At 37.8% G+C, this 20,139-nt stretch overlaps 3 protein-coding genes and 1 pseudogene across 5 annotated transcripts in view; 2 read left to right on the top strand and 2 right to left on the bottom strand.

Annotated features, from left to right (window-relative positions):
• Positions 1-11,400, bottom strand: part of trpn1 (transient receptor potential cation channel, subfamily N, member 1) — a 30,747-nt gene extending 19,347 nt beyond the window's left edge. The window contains exons 1-11 of the mRNA XM_089122787.1: positions 11,208-11,400; positions 10,728-11,065; positions 9,605-9,706; positions 6,176-6,271; positions 5,782-5,895; positions 5,552-5,656; positions 5,096-5,194; positions 2,663-2,764; positions 925-1,026; positions 464-562; positions 109-309 (exon numbers count right to left, since the gene is read on the bottom strand). Coding sequence (XP_088978913.1) covers positions 109-309; positions 464-562; positions 925-1,026; positions 2,663-2,764; positions 5,096-5,194; positions 5,552-5,656; positions 5,782-5,895; positions 6,176-6,271; positions 9,605-9,706; positions 10,728-10,865 — 1,158 coding nt within the window. The 5' untranslated portion in view covers positions 10,866-11,065; positions 11,208-11,400. The remainder of the gene's footprint in view (positions 1-108; positions 310-463; positions 563-924; positions 1,027-2,662; positions 2,765-5,095; positions 5,195-5,551; positions 5,657-5,781; positions 5,896-6,175; positions 6,272-9,604; positions 9,707-10,727; positions 11,066-11,207) is intronic.
• LOC148970854 (uncharacterized) lies at positions 1,186-2,507 on the bottom strand (annotated as a pseudogene).
• Positions 11,401-12,181: 781 nt separating the features above from the next.
• Positions 12,182-16,251, top strand: oxsm (3-oxoacyl-ACP synthase, mitochondrial). Of its 2 annotated transcripts, none has more exons than XM_039678442.2 (4): positions 12,182-12,303; positions 13,005-13,564; positions 14,160-14,620; positions 15,549-16,251. In XM_039678442.2, exons 2-4 carry the CDS (start codon positions 13,052-13,054, stop codon positions 15,949-15,951), a joined length of 1,377 nt encoding a protein of 458 aa, XP_039534376.2. In that variant the 5' UTR covers positions 12,182-12,303; positions 13,005-13,051; the 3' UTR covers positions 15,952-16,251. The 2 variants fall into 2 exon arrangements, with proteins under 2 accessions (XP_039534376.2, XP_039534377.2); XM_039678443.2 differs by having other exon boundaries at positions 12,234-12,307.
• A 476-nt stretch (positions 16,252-16,727) lies between these two features.
• Positions 16,728-20,111, top strand: cfap20 (cilia and flagella associated protein 20). 2 transcript variants are annotated; one of them, XM_039678486.2, is made up of 6 exons: positions 16,728-17,045; positions 17,640-17,719; positions 17,798-17,909; positions 17,989-18,177; positions 19,777-19,887; positions 19,961-20,111. In XM_039678486.2, exons 1-6 carry the CDS (start codon positions 16,962-16,964, stop codon positions 19,961-19,963), a joined length of 579 nt encoding a protein of 192 aa, XP_039534420.1. In that variant the 5' UTR covers positions 16,728-16,961; the 3' UTR covers positions 19,964-20,111. The 2 variants fall into 2 exon arrangements, with proteins under 2 accessions (XP_039534420.1, XP_039534419.1); XM_039678485.2 differs by having other exon boundaries at positions 19,958-20,111.
• The last annotated feature ends 28 nt before the right edge of the window (positions 20,112-20,139 follow it).

The raw sequence follows: 20,139 nt of genomic DNA, 5'->3' as shown, positions 1-20,139 counted from the left end.
CCTACTCTAACCCTATAGTAAGTGCATGTATTTGCTTAATATTACTCAGTTGACACCATGACGCCTTAAAAATGAAGTGTAACCATTTTTTTTATGTGTTTTTATTACCTTTCCTCCCCTGAGCTGCACATGTGCCCCGAATCCCAGTAACATCTGCACCACCTGTGGCTTGCAGTTCTCCACCGCGATGTGAAGAGCCGTCTGTCCATCTTTAGTGGTGGCGTCTACATGCGCCCCCTTCAGGAGAAGAGCCTTCACTACAGCCGTGTGGCCTTTCTTAGCCGCGGCGTGAAGACACACCGCCCCTGACTGCCCAAAATGACACAACATCCAACTATGCACAATAATACATGCTATAGATAAAGAAAACAAGATCTAAGCAGGAGCTCTGCATCTAACCCTTCAACATCTAAAAGAAGATTTGATCTTCAGCCTAAGCTAGTTTCTCTGATGTGTTCAGTACCTTGTTTGGCATGTGCAACAAGACGCCTTTCCTCAGGAGCGTGAGAGCGGTCGCAGGGTGACCACATTGGGACGCGATATGCAAAAGTGTGTTGCCATCCTGTGCGGGATCATCCGGAAGAGATCCGTTAGAAATATGTTCAACACAGGGAAATAATACATTTAGTGTGTTTAAAGAGAAACATATGCAATCTCTTTATCTCTCAGTTCTTTGTTTTCTAGATAGCAATATATTATTATAATATATATATATATATATATATATATCCATAATTAAAATGTATTAGTATGAACTCAAACCTTTCTCATCAAATGATCTGAGATGCTCCACATTCATTTTGTAGCTCTATACTTGATACTGTTGGACAACTATTGGCTCATTTGTGTCTGTTTTTATTTCTGAATTTCTTTTTTATGCATTTGTATGTCTAAGCAATAACAAACGGTTTGAAAGCGAGTCACCTTCGTTCTTGCTAACACACATGACTTGAATTTCTCTGTGAGGATCTCGACGACATTGGTGTGTCCCCGCTCTGCTGCGATGTGTAGAGGAGATCTGTCCATCTGAGAAACAAGTGAACTGATCAACAACAGCCTCATGACAAAAACACACTTCTATCATGTACAGTGTGTATGGACAGATATATGGATGTTTGGGATGAATTGGTAGAAGAATAAATGGATGGATAAATGGATGTATAGATGTATGGGCAGATTAATAAATTAATGGATGGATGGATGGGCAGAAGAATAAATGGATAGAAATTTGTATAGATGGATGGATTGACAGATGGATTGATGTACGGATAGATGGATGTATGGATCGATGATAGATGGATGGATGGATGGATGGATGGATGGATAGATGGATGTATGTATGAATGGATGGATGGATAGATGGGCGGATGTAGGGATGGATGGATAGATGGATGGATGGATGGATGGATAGATGGATGGATAGATGGATGGATTGATGTATGGATAGATGGATGTATGGATGGATGAATGGATGGATGGATAGATGGGCAGATGGATAGATGGATATATGAATGGATGTATGGATAGATGGGCGGATGTATGGATGGATGGATAGATGGATGGATGGATAGATGGATGTATGGATGGATGGATGGATGTATGGATGGATGGATGGATGGATAGATGGACTGATATATGTATGGATAGATGGATGGATGGATGAATGGATGGATGGATAGATGGACTGATATATGTATGGATAGATGGATGGATGGATGAATGGATGGATGGATGAATGGATGGATGGATAGATGGACTGATATATGGATGGATAGATGGATGGATGTATGGATAGATGGATGGATGGATGGATGGATGAATGGATGGATAGATGGACGGATATATGGATGGATAGATGGACGGATAGATGGACTGATATATGTATGGATAGATGGATGGATGGATGAATGGATGGATGGATGAATGGATGGATGGATAGATGGACTGATATATGTATGGATAGATGGATGGATGGATGGATGAATGGATGGATGGATGAATGGATGGATGGATAGATGGATGGATGGATGAATGGATGGATAGATGGACGGATATATGGATGGATAGATGGACGGATAGATGGATGGATGAATGGATGGATGCATGAATGGATAGATGGACTGATATATGGATGGATGTATGGATAGATGGATGGATGGATGGATGGATGAATGGATAGATGGATGGATGTATGGATGAATGGATAGATGGATGAATTTATGGATAGATTGATGGATAGATGTTATGGATCGATGAATGGATGGATGAATGGATAGATGGATGGATTTATGGATAGATTGATGGATAGATGGATGAATGGATAGATGTTATGGATCGATGGATGGATGAATGGATAGATGGACGGATATATGGATGTATGGGCAGATGAATAAATTAATGGATGGATTTCTGAGAGAAAATGTCTTCAAAGAAACGGCAAGTAAGTAATTGACTCAAACAAAATTGTGAAGTAGAAAGATTGAAAATAGTATTTTCTTGTAAACCATTCTCCAATAATCTGTTTTATTTACAATTTCATTTTGTTACAGTAGTGAGTATTTGAGAGCCACTGTTCACTTTGTGTGATTCACATTGAGACTGATCAGTTTAATCCGAGTCTTTTCTCTGGTACGTTTCCTCTCTTTGAGTCTCTCTGCCTCACCTTGTCTAAGATGTTGGGACTGGCCTTGCAGAGGTGCAACAACTTCAGCATGTTCTCGTCTCCTTCCAGAGCGGCGATGTGCAGAGGAGTCTGCCACTCATTCTGTAAACAAACAAGGCATTCTGGGTAATGAGCTCAACGCCACACGGTCGAATCCATTTGGAGAAATCTCACACAATAGGAAATCTGCATGTCATTTCAAACACAGCACAACACTGACTTGTGTGTTCTGTATCAGCTTCTCTTTATTGGTTTGGGTGCTGTAAATAATGTGAGCGTGTGCGCTTCAAATAAAGATGAGGCACTCAAATGCTCTCTGATGAATACAGGCGTCTACCGAACGATGAATAACTGATCAGAAAGCACTTAAATATGAAGCACAATCCATCAATTTGGGAAAATTACTGTATAATGCACATATTTATTTTTTAAATGACCGCTCGTTTCGCTTGATAAGACCCTTATTCATCGTCCGGAGTCGTTTAAAGCCCTTTGAACAGTTTGTAGTTTGCACTGAAACTCTCATTTGGATCTTGAACAGTTTGGACCCCATTGAAGTCCATTATATGGAGAAAATACTGGAATGTTTTCATCAAAAACCTTAATTTCTTTTCGACTAAAGAAAGAATGACATAGACATCTTGGATGACATGATGACAAGTAAATTATCAGCAAAAGTTTTTTTTTAAACTTTTCCTTTAAACATTGTTTTATTTGTTTTATTAAAGATTTTAAAAAAGCACTAAAATAACCCTGGAGAGGAATCAGTCATCTGTACTGGATGTGTCTGATCAGCAATCACACTCTCAGTGTCTGATCATCCTCACAGGATAATTGTCACGGATGTTGATGGGTCTTCCGCTCCAGACGGGGGGAACGAAGACCATTAACGTGGAGACAGAATTGGTGAGCAATCAAAAAGGGCAATAATGTCGACAAGGCCCTCGGGTCCAAAATCTGCCTTTTCCTTATTCAAAATCCATTATCTCACTTCCATCCATTACCTCAATCCACATTTCTGTCACTGTCTCGTGTCTTTTCTTATCAAAGCTCTCAGTGGGATCATTTTTTCTGTTCCTGGCTCTCACATCTGGGTCAATTTACTGTACAAATGTGGTGGAAAATGCAGGCAAGTACACACACTGCCTTAAAGAAACCTGGAATACAGTTGCAAGTCACATCAACAGACAATCAATCTGCATAAACACAAATTATGATTTCCATTCAAAAGTATTTGAATCCCCAGACTAATGACGTCTCCAGTGAACTGGATTCAGATAATAACATGGAAAAAGTGTTTTGAGTTCACGTTTGCACTGAAAATGTAAGACTTTTTAATACTGTATGTCTATAAAGAACAAACCCAATCTCATAATAAATCAAATATCATGATTATTTTACTTTTATTAAAAGACTGGAGCACATATTCAATAAGCACTTATAACAATATATATAGCAATATAAATAGCAATACTATTAGGACTTAAAATTGCTTATCAGCAAAACATGGGTTTAAATTAGAGCCCGACCGATAAAGGATTTTGAAGGCCGATACCGATACAAATATTTTTGGGTTTTAAAATCCGATATTCCGATATATCGGGCGATATTTTATTTATTTATTTTTTTAAACTGGACATGATAGTCACAAATTTTGTCATGCTTATTTGAGTTTAGAGAACTGATGGGGATGTTCTTTTAATTGTTATTCAAGCAATGACCAACTCAACGAGTGTTGCCAACAGGAACGGTGTAGAGCGCCCTCTGGTGGACAAACTATACAACTCCAACACTCATAACATGGTTTAAGCGTGTTTCGTCCGTTTTTATATTATTTTTGAAATATTAATTTATCGGCCATTATAACTGCCGATGCCGATAGTTTGGAAAATGCCTAATTATCAGTGTGCCGATATATATCGGTCTGGCTCTAGTTTAAATGGCAACATGTTTCGTTCAATATGTTGGAACTGAAAATGATTTATGTATAATACATACTAATTAGAGGTCAACCAATACTGGAGTTTGCTAATACAATAATGCATCTGATAAAAAAGATAATAAAAAGATTATTGCGTTGATACTTTAAAAATCTATATATTTAATGACCAGCTGCTCATTCAAAAAGATGAGGGAAAATATGCAAATATCCAAATATACACAATTGGCAATGTCATAATTCACCATCAGCTGTAAAAGCTTTGAAACAGTTTGAGAGCTTCTTCAAACATTCAGACTAGTTTATTTTGAAGTTACACGAGTCTCATTGTTCATTGTTTGATAAGGTCAATCGGTCAAGTTCATAAGATAAGGTCATCGGTCAATCGATGCCAACGGGACTCGAAAAACAGGACAAATCAACACTGGAAAAGCCGTTTGCGTGTGTTTTGCTTGTTCTTTGTGAAGGTGTGTGTGTTTCTGTGACCTCCTTACATTCTGAGAGTCGGGACTCGCGCCGAACTCCACCAGGACTTTGGCCATATCAGCGTCTTTCCGTCGGCAGCAGATGTGGAGCGCCGTGTCTCCGTTTGCCTGGAAACACAATTCAACCATCACAATACAAATCAGATGCATTCATGCAATGCAAAATTGGGTCATACTGTTTCAAAACAAGCTAATTTGATCCTGGATTTGATGTTATGGATCAGTGACACATGAGGATGTATAGACAATCTTTGTATTCATGTATTTTGAAAAACCTTTAGAGGGGAAGTATCTCTTTAAGAATAAAGAGTTTCATTTTAAGAGCTGAAGAAAACTACATTAAATTTAACCATTTAACCAAAAAAATAATTTTTTAAATAAAATTTAATTAACTCATTAATTCAAATAGCAAGTAATGATCGTATGAATGTGATCCTCAGGTTTGCCAAGTCATGTGGTGCTTACGGTCTTCACAGCTCTGAGCTGAGGCTCTGATTGGCCGGAGAGGAGTTCCCGTACAATCCCAACATTCCCGGCTTCGACAGCCAGCAGCAGCGGGAGGCGGCCCTCCTGGATTGACAGGAAAACAGATCTCTCCAACAATATACGTTTTACAAGCTTGTTGTAATATGAAACATGACACCGCCCACTAGGGGGAGGAGCCTGCTAAAAGGTTAGGAGACAGAAGCGTTTACCTTGTCTGGTGTCAGGCGAGCGTCTTTGCTGCTGAACTTGAGCAGCGTTTGGACGACTCCGAGTCCTCCGGTCGGCCGGGACGCTGCGTAATGCAGGGGCAGCTGATCACTGGGCTGGGTGTGTGTGAACAAGAGTCAAAGGAGATCAGTGTGAGAATGAAATACTATGAAAAATACTGTAGGAGCCTAAATGTAGTTAATTGATAAATCATAAATCTGACCCCACTGACAGATATTTAGAAGTTTAGATATTTGTACTGAAGAAAAATACTGAGTAAGATTTTTTTTTTTTATGCATTTAAATGAATGCATGCAAAGATTAAACTATTGCAAATATTTCTACGAATTGGTTTGTTTTTTCCCCACACAGAAATAGGTAAATTGAGCATCTTACCCCTGCTGGTGAATTGGGATCAGTTTTTCTTGCCAGTAGTTTGACGATCTCACCTTTGGAGTGAGCGGCGGCGACATGTAACGCCGATCTGCCGTCCTAATCAACAAAAGCAAGTGGCAACACACAACAACGGCTATTAAACACAAGATTGTGATTGGCTTTCAGTGGTATTCGGTGTTAAAAGGTAAATTTTAATCTAAATGAAATGTTAGTTTCAATTTTGGGTTAGTGAGTTAGACACTGTAGGCTGATATCATAACACTGATAAAATAGTGAAATGATCTCTGAGATGTAAAATTGCTACGATCTAGAAACATTTTTCTAACATTCCAATTTAGTTGTGAAAATGTGTTTTCTGAATGTTCTCCGGAACATTCCAGGTTTCCAGAACATTCCATTTTAGAATTTTCATGCATTCTTGCAATGTTACTTTTGAATGTTTCCTGAACATTCTGAAGCAGACGAACATCCAACTAAAAAGATTCAGGAAAAAAGTTCCATGAAAGATGATTAAATAACGTTTTTGTGCTAACGTTTTGAAAACATTATTAAACATTATTCTATTGTTAGCTGGGTCCAGTGTTTATATTGACCTCATTGTCTTTGACTCTTTCACTAGGAGTTATTTGAAGTCTTTGAAGAAGATTATAATGCTTGTTGAGGTTATCCAAGGACAGCTTTGAGTCACCGACACACACACGCACAGCTGGATGGACATTCCAGCAGGATCGCCAAGAGCTACCAAATGAGCAATAATCTCGTAAGCTTTCGAGCAAATGAAGAAAAGGATGCGAGCTGTCGTCCTTCATATAAATACCAGGCTACAACTCAAAGCAAACTGGACACAGCGCCTCTGCACCCACATTACCACAGTTTAAGAATAATGTTGCGGTTGGTGAGCCGAGTTTAGATTAATCGTATGTCGTTTTTGGTATTGGAAACGTCTACGCTACCCTGTCGAAAAAAACCTGCAAGACTGCAATTTCAGCTGTTTACAGTAGAGAAACATGCTAATGCTGCTGTAACTTTATAGCGTGGCTAACCACAAAGAAATCAATTGCTACACAACACAACCCATGTTAGCACTTTACTATTATGACCATCTTTATTCGAAAACATTGTATCAAATAATGGAATGGAATCTGGATGGAACCCCAAAAGGGTTTCCATGGCAACTGACCCACAACATTTTCAAAATCTTTGAATGTAAAGTCATTTATTCAAGATATGTGCCCTCATTTTCTTTAATCAAAATAACTTTCCCTGCCCAAGAAAAACTATCACTGTTTCCACAAAAATATGAACACTGATTATAATCATAAATGTGTCTTGAGCATCAAATCCTCATATTAGAGTGATTTCTGAAGGATCATGTGACACTGAAGACTGGAGTAATGATGATAAATTCAGCTTTTGATCACAGGAATAAATTACACTTTACTATATATTCACATAGAAAACAGCTGATTCACATTAGAATAATATTTTAGTGTTTTTACAGTACTTTACTGTACAGTTTTTACTTTACTTACTAAAGAATGATAGTGTATATTTCAAATAAAAAATAAACACAAATATTTTTTACAAATATTAACAAAATGGACTTCTGCATAAAAAAAAATGCATGTGATTTATGACGAACTTTAAAAGAAGGCATCTGCTAAATAAATCCATTTAAAAGTAAATGTAAGTCACAAAGTGTTATCTTAGAAACAAATTCTATAGAAATCAAGTCTTTGAGATTATAGCTCGGTTATGATGATTATTAAGAATGAAGAGTCAATGCCAAATGTATAGAAACTAGGACAAGAAAATAGACAATTATTTTAAGAAGCCTATGTAGCCTAACTCATACTTTTCTTGAGGTTCAAATGCACACAGTGTGTTTTCTGATCTACTTTGTTTGGTCTAAACCACAGCGAGTCAAAGACGCCAGATCACCTGAAGAAAGACACACTCCTAAACCCCTTAAACACACAGTAAAGAGCACACTTTCAAAGACGGATGGAAGATATTACGTAGAGGTATAATATTTTAGTGAATATTTTGAACTCCAGCACATTTCTTTCTTACCAGCCGGCTTTGATAGATCGACTGACATCCCGTGAATGATTGATTCACTTGTCGTTCACCACACAATCCCCAAGAGTAGTATTTCAAAACTGTAGGGTAATTCAGTATATGTGATGGGATTGGGTTTGAATCCAGACCTCGTGGGTTTTGGAGAAACTCAAGCACAGACAAACTCACGTTGGAGATTTACACGGCGTCTAATAAAACAAAAGGTAAAGGCGGTGAAACTCAAGAGCTTTACGAAGCAAATAAACTGAATACAAATACAGTCTAAAAAATGCTGGGTTGTTTGTTTTCACCAAACTTTTCTTCAGTCGAAAAAAGAAATGAAGGTTTGATGAAAACATTCCAGGATTTTTCTCCATATAATGGACTTCAATGGGGTCCAAACGGTTCAAGGTCCAAAAGACAGTTTCAGTTTCAACTGTTTAAAGGGCTTTAAACGATTTCAGACGATGAATAAGGGTCTTATCAAGCGAAACGATCGCTCATTTAAAAAATAAATAAAAAAGTTTAAGTTTTATAAGCACAAATGCTCGCCTTGCTCTGTTCTGTGATGCGCGTTCGTGACGCTCCTGTTCCAACTCGTTCATCAAAAGTAATGAATCTTTTTTCGAGTCATTTGGTTCATTCAACGAACAAAATGACTCGAAAAAGATTCGAAAAACGATTATTCATCGTCTGGTGTCGTTTAAAGCCCTTTGAAGCAGCACTGAAACTCTCATTTGGACCCCATTGAGGTCCATTATATGGAGAAAATCCTGGAATGTTTTCATCAAAAACTTTAATTTCTTTTCGACTGAGGAAAGAAAGACATCTTGGATGACATGGGGGTGAGTAAATTATCAGCATACGTTTTTTTTTTTAAAGTGAACTACTCCTTTAACTCTCTCGCCCATTCACTCTCACACAAATATAATTTTCCATGCAGTTCTGTCAGATCCAAATGAATGTTCACATCTGATCCGTGCTGCACTTTTAAACACCCACAGAGGCACAATTATTCACCGAGGCGTTCACTGAGCTATAAAACTCACAGCAGATACTGACACCTAGATGTAGAGCCGATTTCATGACTCCATAAAAAATAAACAAGATAATTTGAGCAAACCCCAATACAAGTCCTAAAGGTTTGCTGATACTTTTCCCAAGAATGTATTTACTGAAGGAGGCACTCGAACCATATCTACAGAGCAGAATATCAGCAGCACTTGCTCTATAATAAGCTTTTACGCCATCGAACCGTTTCCATTAAAAGTTTAATTGCGTGCTACTAATGAACAACATGTGCGTTGAGTGGCGGGTGCTGGTGTGACGTTATTTAAGACACGATCCCAGACGGTGGGAAACTCCTACCTTTGTTTTGTCACTTGGATTGACCCCCAGTTCCAGAAGCCTGTCAACGACAGACAGACGATTCTCTCGAACCGCAACCATCATCAGACTCAAGCCAGACTCCTGTGGGGGAACGAGGAGATAGATCACCAGGAAGCACAGGCAATATCTCACTGATGCAGTAGTGAGCGTATACTCAGAGCTGAAGAGCATGTGTGCTTTACACATGCAGAAAATATGATTCTTTCAAATGCTAGGATTTTATAATAAAGCATTTTGAAGTTTTGATTGAATAAAAAATATATATAATCATTACAGCACTGCAATTACTTAAGATATATTGGTATTTATTATAAAACAGCAAATACTAGAATATATACAAAATGTAAAGAAAATGCACACTGTAACAACCAAAATGTATCTAAAATCTCTAAAGGTTGCACCATGAAGCATGATTAGATAAATGCATAGATTTAACATTATACAGGTCAAAAGTTGCTATTTTTAAAAGTATCTTCTGCTCATCAAGCCTGCATTTATTTAACAAAAAATACAGAAAAACAGTAATATTGGGAAATATTCTTACCAATATTGTAAAATGTAATTTATTCGTGTGATCAAAGCTGAATTTTTAGCATCATTATTTACTCCATCTTCAGTGTCACATGATCCTTCAGAAATCACTCTAATATGATGAGGTTTTGATTTTTGTTTTGTTTTTGCTTGTTTTTCCCCCTCCATTTTGTATATATTGCAATTCTGACTGTATATTGACTTTGTTGGTTAGAATAATAATACAAAAAAAAAAACACGTCAAAAAAAAAAATATGATGAGGTTTAAGAATATTTAAAAGAACCTGTGATCTTTACAATCACTTTTTTTTTACAATCAATTGAACACATCCTTGCTAAATAAATGTATGAATTTCTTCCAAAAAAGAAATAAAACAATTACTGACCCCCTAACTTAACAGAACGGTAGTGTATATATTGTTACAAAATCTTTATTTTAAATAAATTCTGTCATTTTTTTATTATTATTATTTATCAATGAATCCTGAAAAATCACAGGTTGTGCTTAAAAACTCTCTTTTTAAAGCATGCAATTAAAAAAGCGTACTAAAAAGGCATCTGTGCATCTCACCTCGTCAAACTGGAAGATGTCCGGATCTCCCTTTTCTAAAGTCTTGAGTTTCTGTTCTAGTGCCATCCATTCTCCCCTGAGGGCCAGGGGCATCAGGCGCTGAAGGGCCCCTGAGACAACACAGCTTTCTGGCATCATATAGCACTCAATCAACTAAACGAATTAAACAGCACGGGTCTGTGAACACCATAAGAAAAGCATGTCCGTTTTAAAAGATAAGACGGATGAGAATGTGTAGTCAGGTGCGGGTCTAACGGGTCCTCCCTCTTACATTCCTCCTCCGACTGTCTGCGGTGGGTTAAAGTTTGCAAACTCCGCCTTCAGTTCCTCCTGTTACCCTGGATTCAACAAAAAAAGACCATTGAAACAAGCCCACAGCAAAAGAGCCCGAATAATAGGAGCTCAAGCCGCTGGACTTCAGTGTATCCTTCCGAATAAAATAGCACAAGTCCTCATTTAACTGCTGTCGTCTAACGTTACCTCAGAATCAGAATCAGCATCCGCGTTGATAATGACGATTAAATCATCTCTATTTTAGGGTGAAATCAGGTCCATCTGCGTGGAAAAGTGTTTTTATTTGACCATATCACGTTTGTTTGGTGTAGAATGGCAATTTGTCCACACACACACTCACACAGAGAGAGAGAGACACACAACAGTTAGCGATACGTTTTAATTTTTCACGGCTCTGGTTTTCAATGAAACAGATGCCTCGAGCGGTACCCACGTGACGTTTTATTTACTTTATTTACTTAATTTAATTGAATTAGTTAACCAAGCCGAGTAAATGCATATGGACTTTCATCAAGGGTAATTCTTTTCTTGTCAGAAAAAAAAACCAAAAACATTTTAGAGATACGGGCGGTTTAGATTAGATTTCAGTCTATTATCTATTTTATTTGGTTGTGCTACAGTGTACATTTTTGTCTTTATTTATGTAATATTCTACACTATTTTTCCCACGCGATTTGTTTTCACCGGAACGACACGGCACCACGTGACATTGCCAATCAGAAATTACTTCCAATAAAATACAATCAAACGTAATTTTAAAACTACATTTCAACTTATCTTCAGCCAGTTTTTTACTTTTAAGTAAGTAATTAATTAAAGTAAGTAATTTAAGTAATTTTTAACATTTTTGTCCCTGTAAAAGTGTCGCAAAATTCACAAAATAAGTACAAAATATTAACAAAAGACTGCACATGTTATGTTTGCATTTACACGGCTTGAACCAGCAGATGTCATCAAAGTGCTGATTTTAACCTCGCTTCTCCAAGCACTGCCTGAGCACTACTTGCATCTCTTCAATGTTTGACACTGTTCATTTCTATAATTTCATAGTATAGGTAATTTAATACAATATATTATTATTATCATTACTGCTATTATGAATCGTATTAATAGTCCCAATGAAGTCAGATCATTTTGAGAAGAATGTGTAAACCGTGCTTTTGATTCGTTGGGTGTACTTTTAGCACCAAATCTGGAGACTTTTATTATAGAAATCACCGAGAACCGGAAGTTCCTCACTATCTGGTCTGTTTACATTAGCCACTGCTGAATCCACGTGAATGTGAGTACGTATTTGAATTTAATTTCATGTAGTTATCAAATCTGCGACGTGACATTTAGTTAAGTTTAGTTAAGTCGATAATAACAATTCGGGCATGACCATATTCAATCCACTGAGATGCATAAATGAAGCAATGTACTCCAGTAGATATTAATTATCTTCCCAAGGTTATTCTTTTCTTGACAGAAATATTATTATTTTGGACATTTCCGACAGTGGCAACATAATATACCACACTATTTTTTATTATATATATTAGCGTATTCTCTAAATTTTTATATAACTTTAAGAAGTGCTTTAAACCATACATCTACAGTATAATGTTAAGGCATTCATTTTCTCAAGCTTTATGTTACAAGTTGCAACACAACATTTCGACATAATAGAGATAAATACATTTTATCTTAGATTTTAGTCGAATATTAGTTGTATAAAGCAGTGGATATGCTTCACACAAACACACACATAAAACAAAAAAAGTGTTTTTATGTGTATACATACATATACTCGAATATACACATATTTATGAATACATGTATGTTAAGTATGTTATGTTCAGTCTACTTGTTGTTATGCTGAAAATGATATAAAAAAGCACAATAGCAACATTTTCATGCTGTTTTATCCTGATGTGATATGAGACATGAAATCAGGTGGCAGTAGTGGTAATAATGAACTTCTTGTCTTTTTGTCTTTTACAGTGGAGATGTGATGTAGCCTCGTTCTTCCCAGAACAGGTTTGGTCACAATGTCTCTGAGATGCTGTCAGAAGCCGTTACTGAGACTTTCTCTGTCCAGCGTGAGGAGCTGCGTGTGTTTGAGCTCTGCCAAAAGACATTCGAGTCGGGCGGCTCCGAGTCGCAGGAGGGTGGTGATCACCGGCGTCGGCCTCGTCTCGCCCCTCGGGACAGGAAGTGCTCTGCCTTGGCAGCGTCTGATTGGTGGAGAAAGTGGTCTGGTTGCTCTGGACTCAGAGGAGTATCAGACAGTGCCGTGTAAGGTGGCGGCTCGCGTGCCGAGAGGAGATAAACCTGGAGATTTCAACGAAGAGACGTTTGTATCCAAAGGAGAGATGAACAGCATGTCTCCAGCCACGGTTATGGCCCTCGGTGCCGCCCAGCTGGCTCTGGAGGATTGTGGGTGGTTTCCCAGAAGCCCTGAGGAGCAGCTGAACACCGGAGTGGCGGTCGGGATGGGAATGGTGTCTCTGGAGGAAATCGCGCGGACGGCCTGGGCCTTTCAGACGCGCGGCTATAGCAAGGTCAGCACGTTATTAATTTAGTTTAATTGATTGATTAATTAAGGATGGCAATCAATGCATGACCACATTTAATGCAAAATGCTGAGGAAATAAACCTTGATATTTAGCTTGAAAGCATATTGTCAGCATTAAAATATTTTACATTTAATTTTATGTTAATATTAGTGCTGTCAAGACAATTAATTGCACCTAAAATGCAAATGTGTGTGAGTTTGTGTGTGTGTGTTTGTGAGTATGTGTGTGCTAGAGAGTGTGTGTGTGTATATTATAGACATCACTATTTAATATATGAAGAGTTCAGATGCAAAAGCCTCTAAGTGCCATTTGAAATTTTCTTCTAGAATGATCATTTTTATCAAGCTTGTATATTTAAGTTCAGTAATTTCACTTAAATGGCAATGATAATTACCTATTAATTGTTATTTAAGTGAAATTACTGAACTTAAATATACAAGTTTGATAAAAATCATCATTAAAGAAGAAAATTTCAAATGGCATTTAGAGGCTTTTGCATCTGAACTCTTCATATATTTAATTGACAACTCATAACAATACAGCCAATCTCTATACTCCATATAATCCTTTTTATTTCAAGGTCAGCCCATTTTTCGTCCCCCGCATCCTGGTCAACATGGCCGCCGGGCACATAAGCATCAAACACAAACTAAAGGGTCCAAATCACGCCGTTTCCACCGCATGCACGACGGGAGCTCACGCTATCGGGGACGCGGCCCGTTTCATCGCTCACGGTGATGCTACGGTGATGCTCGCCGGCGGGACGGAGGCCTGCGTTAGCCCGCTAGCCATAGCCGGCTTCGCTCGGGCTCGGGCCCTCAGCACCAACTGGAACCAGGAGCCCAGACTCGCCTCACGCCCGTTTCATCCGGACAGAGAGGGGTTTGTGATGGGAGAAGGGGCGGCCGTGCTCGTTTTAGAGGAGTACACACACGCCGAGCAGAGAGGAGCGCGGGTCTACGCTGAGGTCATGGGTTATGGCCTTTCTGGAGACGCCAGTCACATCACTGCACCGACCGCAGATGGAGACGGAGCCTTTCGGTAATACCTTTCAGCATGCAAATAAACACTTTTTTCTAGAATTGTTTCATTACACAACACAACACAGCTTCATAACATAGCATAGCATAACATAGCATAGCATTGCATAGCATTGCATAGCATTGCATAGTGTTGCAATGCATAGCATAACAGCATAGCATAACATAGCATAGCATAACAGCATAGCATTGCATAGTGTTGCATAGCATTACATAGCATAGCATAACAGCATAGCATTGCATAGTGTTGCATAACATAGCATAGCATAGCATAACAGCAAAGTGTTGCATAGAATAACATAGCATCACATAGCATAACATAGCATAGCATAACATAACAGCATAACGTTGCATAGCATAACATAGCATTACATAGCATAGCACAACAGCATGGCATAGCATTGCATAGTGTTGCATAGCATAACATAGCATAACAGCATAACAAAACAACATACCATTGCATAACATACTAAATGCATAGCATATCATAGCATAACTTAACAGCATAGCTCAACATAACAGCATTGCATAACATAGCAGCATAGCAGTACATAGCATTGCATAACATAACAACATAATATAGCATAGCGTAGCATAACATAACTGCATAGCATTGCATAGTGTTGCATAGCATAACAGCATAATATAACAATCTACATTGTTAAAAGCGCTTTATAAATGAAGATGACTTGACATAACAACAATATAGCAATAACATAACGCCATAGCATAACAATATAACAAAACACAACATAGCGTAACAGCATAGAATAACATCATAGCATATTATAGCATAGCGTAGTGAGGTTTAGGTAAACAGATGAGATGATGGAGACTCTGCACTAAATGCTTAGATATCATCCAGCGCTGATGCTAAAACATGTAGTTCCGCTCATTCGGTCTAACCCAAACGTTCTGCTATATTTCAGGTGCATGTCGGCTGCTCTGCGTGACGCTGGTGTGAGCGCTTCAGACGTGACGTACATCAACGCCCACGCCACCTCCACACCGCTGGGAGACGCCGCGGAGAACGCAGCCATTAAGAGGCTGTTTCAGACGCACGCGCACTCGCTAGCGGTGTCGTCCACTAAAGGAGCCACAGGGCACCTGTTGGGGGCCGCCGGGGCGCTGGAGGCGGCGTTCACTGCCCTCGCGTGCCGCTACGCTACCCTGCCGCCCACCCTCAACCTGGACCGCACCGAGCCGGAGTTCGACATGAACTATGTGCCCTGCACAGCGCAGCCCTGGAGCGCTAGCGGACGCAGAGTCGCGCTCAGCAACTCATTCGGCTTCGGCGGAACGAACGCTTCTCTGTGTCTCGCGAGCGTGTGATTCGTTACAGATCTGCGGATCAGATCCAGATCTGTATCAATCAGAACATTGATCCATACTAGCAAACTGTACACTATTTTAATACTACGCTGTGTACATAAAACAATAGAGTTGATTTGTTGTCACATGACCTCATTTCAGAGTTTCTTGTTAAATTAAATGTTTTTAATTGAATTAAATAAGTGTGCTTAAGAACTGTTCAGATGATAAATGCTGAGTAAATAAACCTCTATTTTGGTTCTTTCAAGGTTATTCTTGAATGCATATAGTCAGCATTAAAATATTTTACATTTAATTTTATGGCAATGTTAGTGCTGTCAAATTGATTAATTGCTTCTAAAATAAAAGTAAGTGTGTGTGTGTGTGAGAGAGAGAAAGAGAGAGTGATTGTGTTTGTGAGTGTGTGTGAGAGAGAGTGAGTTTGTGTGTGTGTGTGAGTGTCTGTGTAAGTGTGTTTGAGAGTGAGATTCTCTCTGTGTGTGTGTGTGTGTGTGTGTGTGTGATAGCACTATGTAATATGTAATAGACAATTCAAAACAAAACAGACAACCTATACTCAATATAAGCATATTTTAAACACATATTCTATGTAAAAACATATATTTCATATATTAATTGCTTTATTTTATAAAGCTTCGTCACAGCAAAAGTCTTGCACTAGTGGGACTGGGACCACTGGGACACCCGTTACTATAGCAACAGCCGTGTCAACATTAAAGGGTCCGACGTGACAACCAGAACACGTCACGTCGCCTAGCAACTCCCAAATAAACTACGAAAAACCTCGTCGGAGTCACTGCTGGAGATTAATCGGATCGTACGTAACTATTAACGAGTTATAAAATCCCTTAGTTCTCATAACTGATGTATAAGTTTATTTAGTGTTTGTCAGGCGGAACCCGAGATCTGTAGCGCAGCGATCCAGCCGGACGCGTTCAAAGCAGAATAAACACAACAGTGTATGCTCTATGTGTATGGTGTGATTTTACTTAAATTAAAGCTGCAAGATTATGTTCAAAAACACATTCCAGAGCGGATTCCTGTCCATCCTCTACAGTATCGGCAGCAAACCTCTGCAGATCTGGGACAAGAAGGTGAGCACACGCCGGAACTGATGATGCTGGATGGGCTGAGTGAGCTCTAACGTTTTGTGGCTAATAGACAGCTAACGTTCACTTACATTCAAGACATTTAGGCTGTAATTAAAGTTATCATTGATTTACATTTCAATCTAAAGTAGTTTAGAACATTAGGACCTGGATAACATTGTACACATATTCGCTAAAAGTACTGTGGTATTACCATGGTAACATTATGAGTTTGATGCTGTTGTGGCATGTTTTAAAGTAACGTTAACGTTACTATTGAGTAACTTGTAAATACCGTAATAGTAAGTTATATGAATATGATAATCATATATTTGATAATTTGTGTGTAAACACACATACACAACACACAGAATCACTCTCTCGCTCTCATACACATACTCACACACACACACACACACACACACACACACACACACACACACACATAAAGGTAAACTAAATTCTAAATGTTTAATATTATGTCATATGTATGTGTACTATGTATAGATTATATATTCAGTTTGAATAGACTAAAGGATAGAGAGTTTTATGTGAATTATGCATTTTGCATTAACTCAATAAATGAACATGTCCCTGCAGGTCAGAAACGGACATATCAAACGCATCACAGACAATGACATCCAGTCTCTGGTGCTGGAGGTGGAGGGAACGAACGTCAGGTGAGTGTGTGTGTGTGTGTGTGTCCATACGTCTGTCTGATCACATGATCCTCCTGACCCGTGCGTGTCTCTCCACAGCACCACGTACATCACGTGTCCCGCAGACCCCAAAAAAACCCTCGGCATCAAACTGCCCTTCCTCGTCATGATCATCAAGAACCTCAAGAAGTATTTCACATTTGAAGTTCAGGTAGGGTCTCGATAATATTACAATTCATCCCCCCAAAAATGAACAGCACATGATCTATATGACAGAGGTGTCGTGTCAGGTGCTGGACGATAAGAACGTGCGGCGGAGGTTCAGGGCGAGTAACTATCAGAGCACGACCCGCGTGAAGCCCTTCATCTGTACGATGCCCATGAGGCTCGACGACGGCTGGAACCAGATCCAGTTCAACCTGTCAGACTTCACACGCCGAGCGTACGGCACCAACTACATCGAGACCCTGAGAGTGCAGGTGAGCTCATCAAACACTCGCAGCTCACGCTCACATTCACATACAAATCTGTTTTTAGGACTAATACAGAGCAGATGAGCTCATGAAAACACACAGATCACCTCTAAATCAAGAGGGACAAAATAAGAAATTGTTCCTTTTTTAGAGCTTATATGTTTTTTTTAACTGTGACATTTTCATGACTATTAAGACTCAACTGACACTTGATTTTTCGTTTATGACACTGATTGTTATATAATGCAACAGTTGGCATACAATTAGCAGTTTAACATATCACCATATATAAATTCTTCACAATTTCAATAATACACACTAGATGTACATTTTATATAGGGCTGTCAAACGATTAATTGCATCCAAAATAAAAGTTTGTGTTTACATAATATATGTGGGTGCACTGTGTATAATTATTTTATATATATATATATATATATAAATACACACACATGCTTGTATATATTTAAGAAATATTTTCATGTATATACTGTATATAGATTTATATATTATTTATATTATATATAAATATTTTATATATAAATAATATTTTTTTCCTAAATATACATGCATGTGTGTGTATTTATATATACAAAATAATTATACACAGTGCACCTACAAATATTATGTAAACAAAAACTTTTATTTTGGATGCGATTAATCACGATTAATCGTTTGAAAGCCCTAATTTTATATATACAATAAAAATGGGCAGTTGAGCTTATTTGTCTTCAAAATAATATAATATATATATATATATATATATATTAGGGCTGTCAAACGATTAATCACATCCAAAATAAAAGTTTGTGGTTACATAATATATGTGGGTGCACTGTGAATAATTATTTTGTATACATATAAATACACACACATGCATGTATATTTAAGACAAAAAATATGATTTATATATAAAATATTTATATATAATATAAATTATATATAAATCTATATACATGAAAATATTTCTTAAATATATACAAGCATGTGTGTGTATTTATATATATATATAATAATTATTCACAGTGCACCCACATATATTATGTAAACACAAACTTTTATTTTGGATGCGATTAATCGTTTGACAGCCCTAAATATATATATATATATATATAAACATTTATTTATTTTATTATTTTTTATAATATAATAATAATTTATAATATTTTTTAAATAATTTTTATTAATTTAATTTATTTTATTATTATTTATTATGTTTTTTTTATGTCAAATCAAAATTGATCAAATAAAGCTTTAATAAATATGCTTTTGTGAAAGAAGATAATGAATGTTGATTTTTATTTTTGGGGTGAAATATGAATATGTTTCTGAGATTCAGACATTAATATTGAAAGAATGATTTACTGTTCAGAGCCTTTGAAATCTGCCAAATTGCCAATACAAAGAGTTTTGATTATCAGCGAACCGTGATTAGATCTGATGTCGGTCTCAAGCCAATATCAATATAGATGTAGGATGATTATGATAAAAAGTTTTTCAGTATTAGGTGTGATATTTACCCAGATATAGCATGTGACATTGTGTGTCCTGTGGTAATTATATTATAAATGCTGGTATGATTAACGGGTTGCTGGTGTCTTACAGATCCACGCTAACTGTCGCATCCGGAGGGTTTACTTCTCTGACCGGCTGTACTCCGAGGACGAGCTCCCCGCTGAGTTTAAACTCTATTTACCCGTACAAAACAAAGCAAAGGTGAGCTGCTCAAGTGCAAACTCCACATTTCTATACAGTTGCGTATTAATCTTGTGCATCTTCTCCACAGCAGTGAAGGAGCAGAACGGATTCCTTCGTTTTCTCTGCACACGTTCATACTGGACGGATTTCTAGTGGCCCAATCTTTTTGTTGTTCTTCAAGTGTTGTTTTGGATCTGTGTGATTGGTTTCCATCTGCTAAATAAATATTTTATATGCACAAAGTGAGGTCTGTTTGATTATGATCTCCAT

Source organism: Pimephales promelas, chromosome 18 (genome assembly GCF_988280905.1).
Source record: "Pimephales promelas chromosome 18, fPimPro1.hap1.1, whole genome shotgun sequence".
Lineage (NCBI taxonomy): Eukaryota > Metazoa > Chordata > Actinopteri > Cypriniformes > Leuciscidae > Pimephales > Pimephales promelas.
Note: the sequence above shows the minus strand (reverse complement) of the source record. Positions and strands in the feature narration are given on the sequence as shown.

What these genes read in the sequence shown, in the direction of transcription:
- oxsm (XM_039678442.2), top strand. Translation starts at nt 13,052, where the DNA reads ATGTCTCTGAGATGCTGTCAGAAGCCGTTACTGAGACTTTCTCTGTCC. An exon ending in AGACGCGCGGCTATAGCAAG is followed by an intron (nt 13,565 to 14,159) that starts GTCAGCACGTTA and finishes TTTTATTTCAAG; the next exon opens with GTCAGCCCATTTTTCGTCCC. An exon ending in GATGGAGACGGAGCCTTTCG is followed by an intron (nt 14,621 to 15,548) that starts GTAATACCTTTC and finishes GCTATATTTCAG; the next exon opens with GTGCATGTCGGCTGCTCTGC.
- cfap20 (XM_039678485.2), top strand. Translation starts at nt 16,962, where the DNA reads ATGTTCAAAAACACATTCCAGAGCGGATTCCTGTCCATCCTCTACAGT. An exon ending in GTGGAGGGAACGAACGTCAG is followed by an intron (nt 17,720 to 17,797) that starts GTGAGTGTGTGT and finishes GTCTCTCCACAG; the next exon opens with CACCACGTACATCACGTGTC. An exon ending in ATTTCACATTTGAAGTTCAG is followed by an intron (nt 17,910 to 17,988) that starts GTAGGGTCTCGA and finishes GTGTCGTGTCAG; the next exon opens with GTGCTGGACGATAAGAACGT.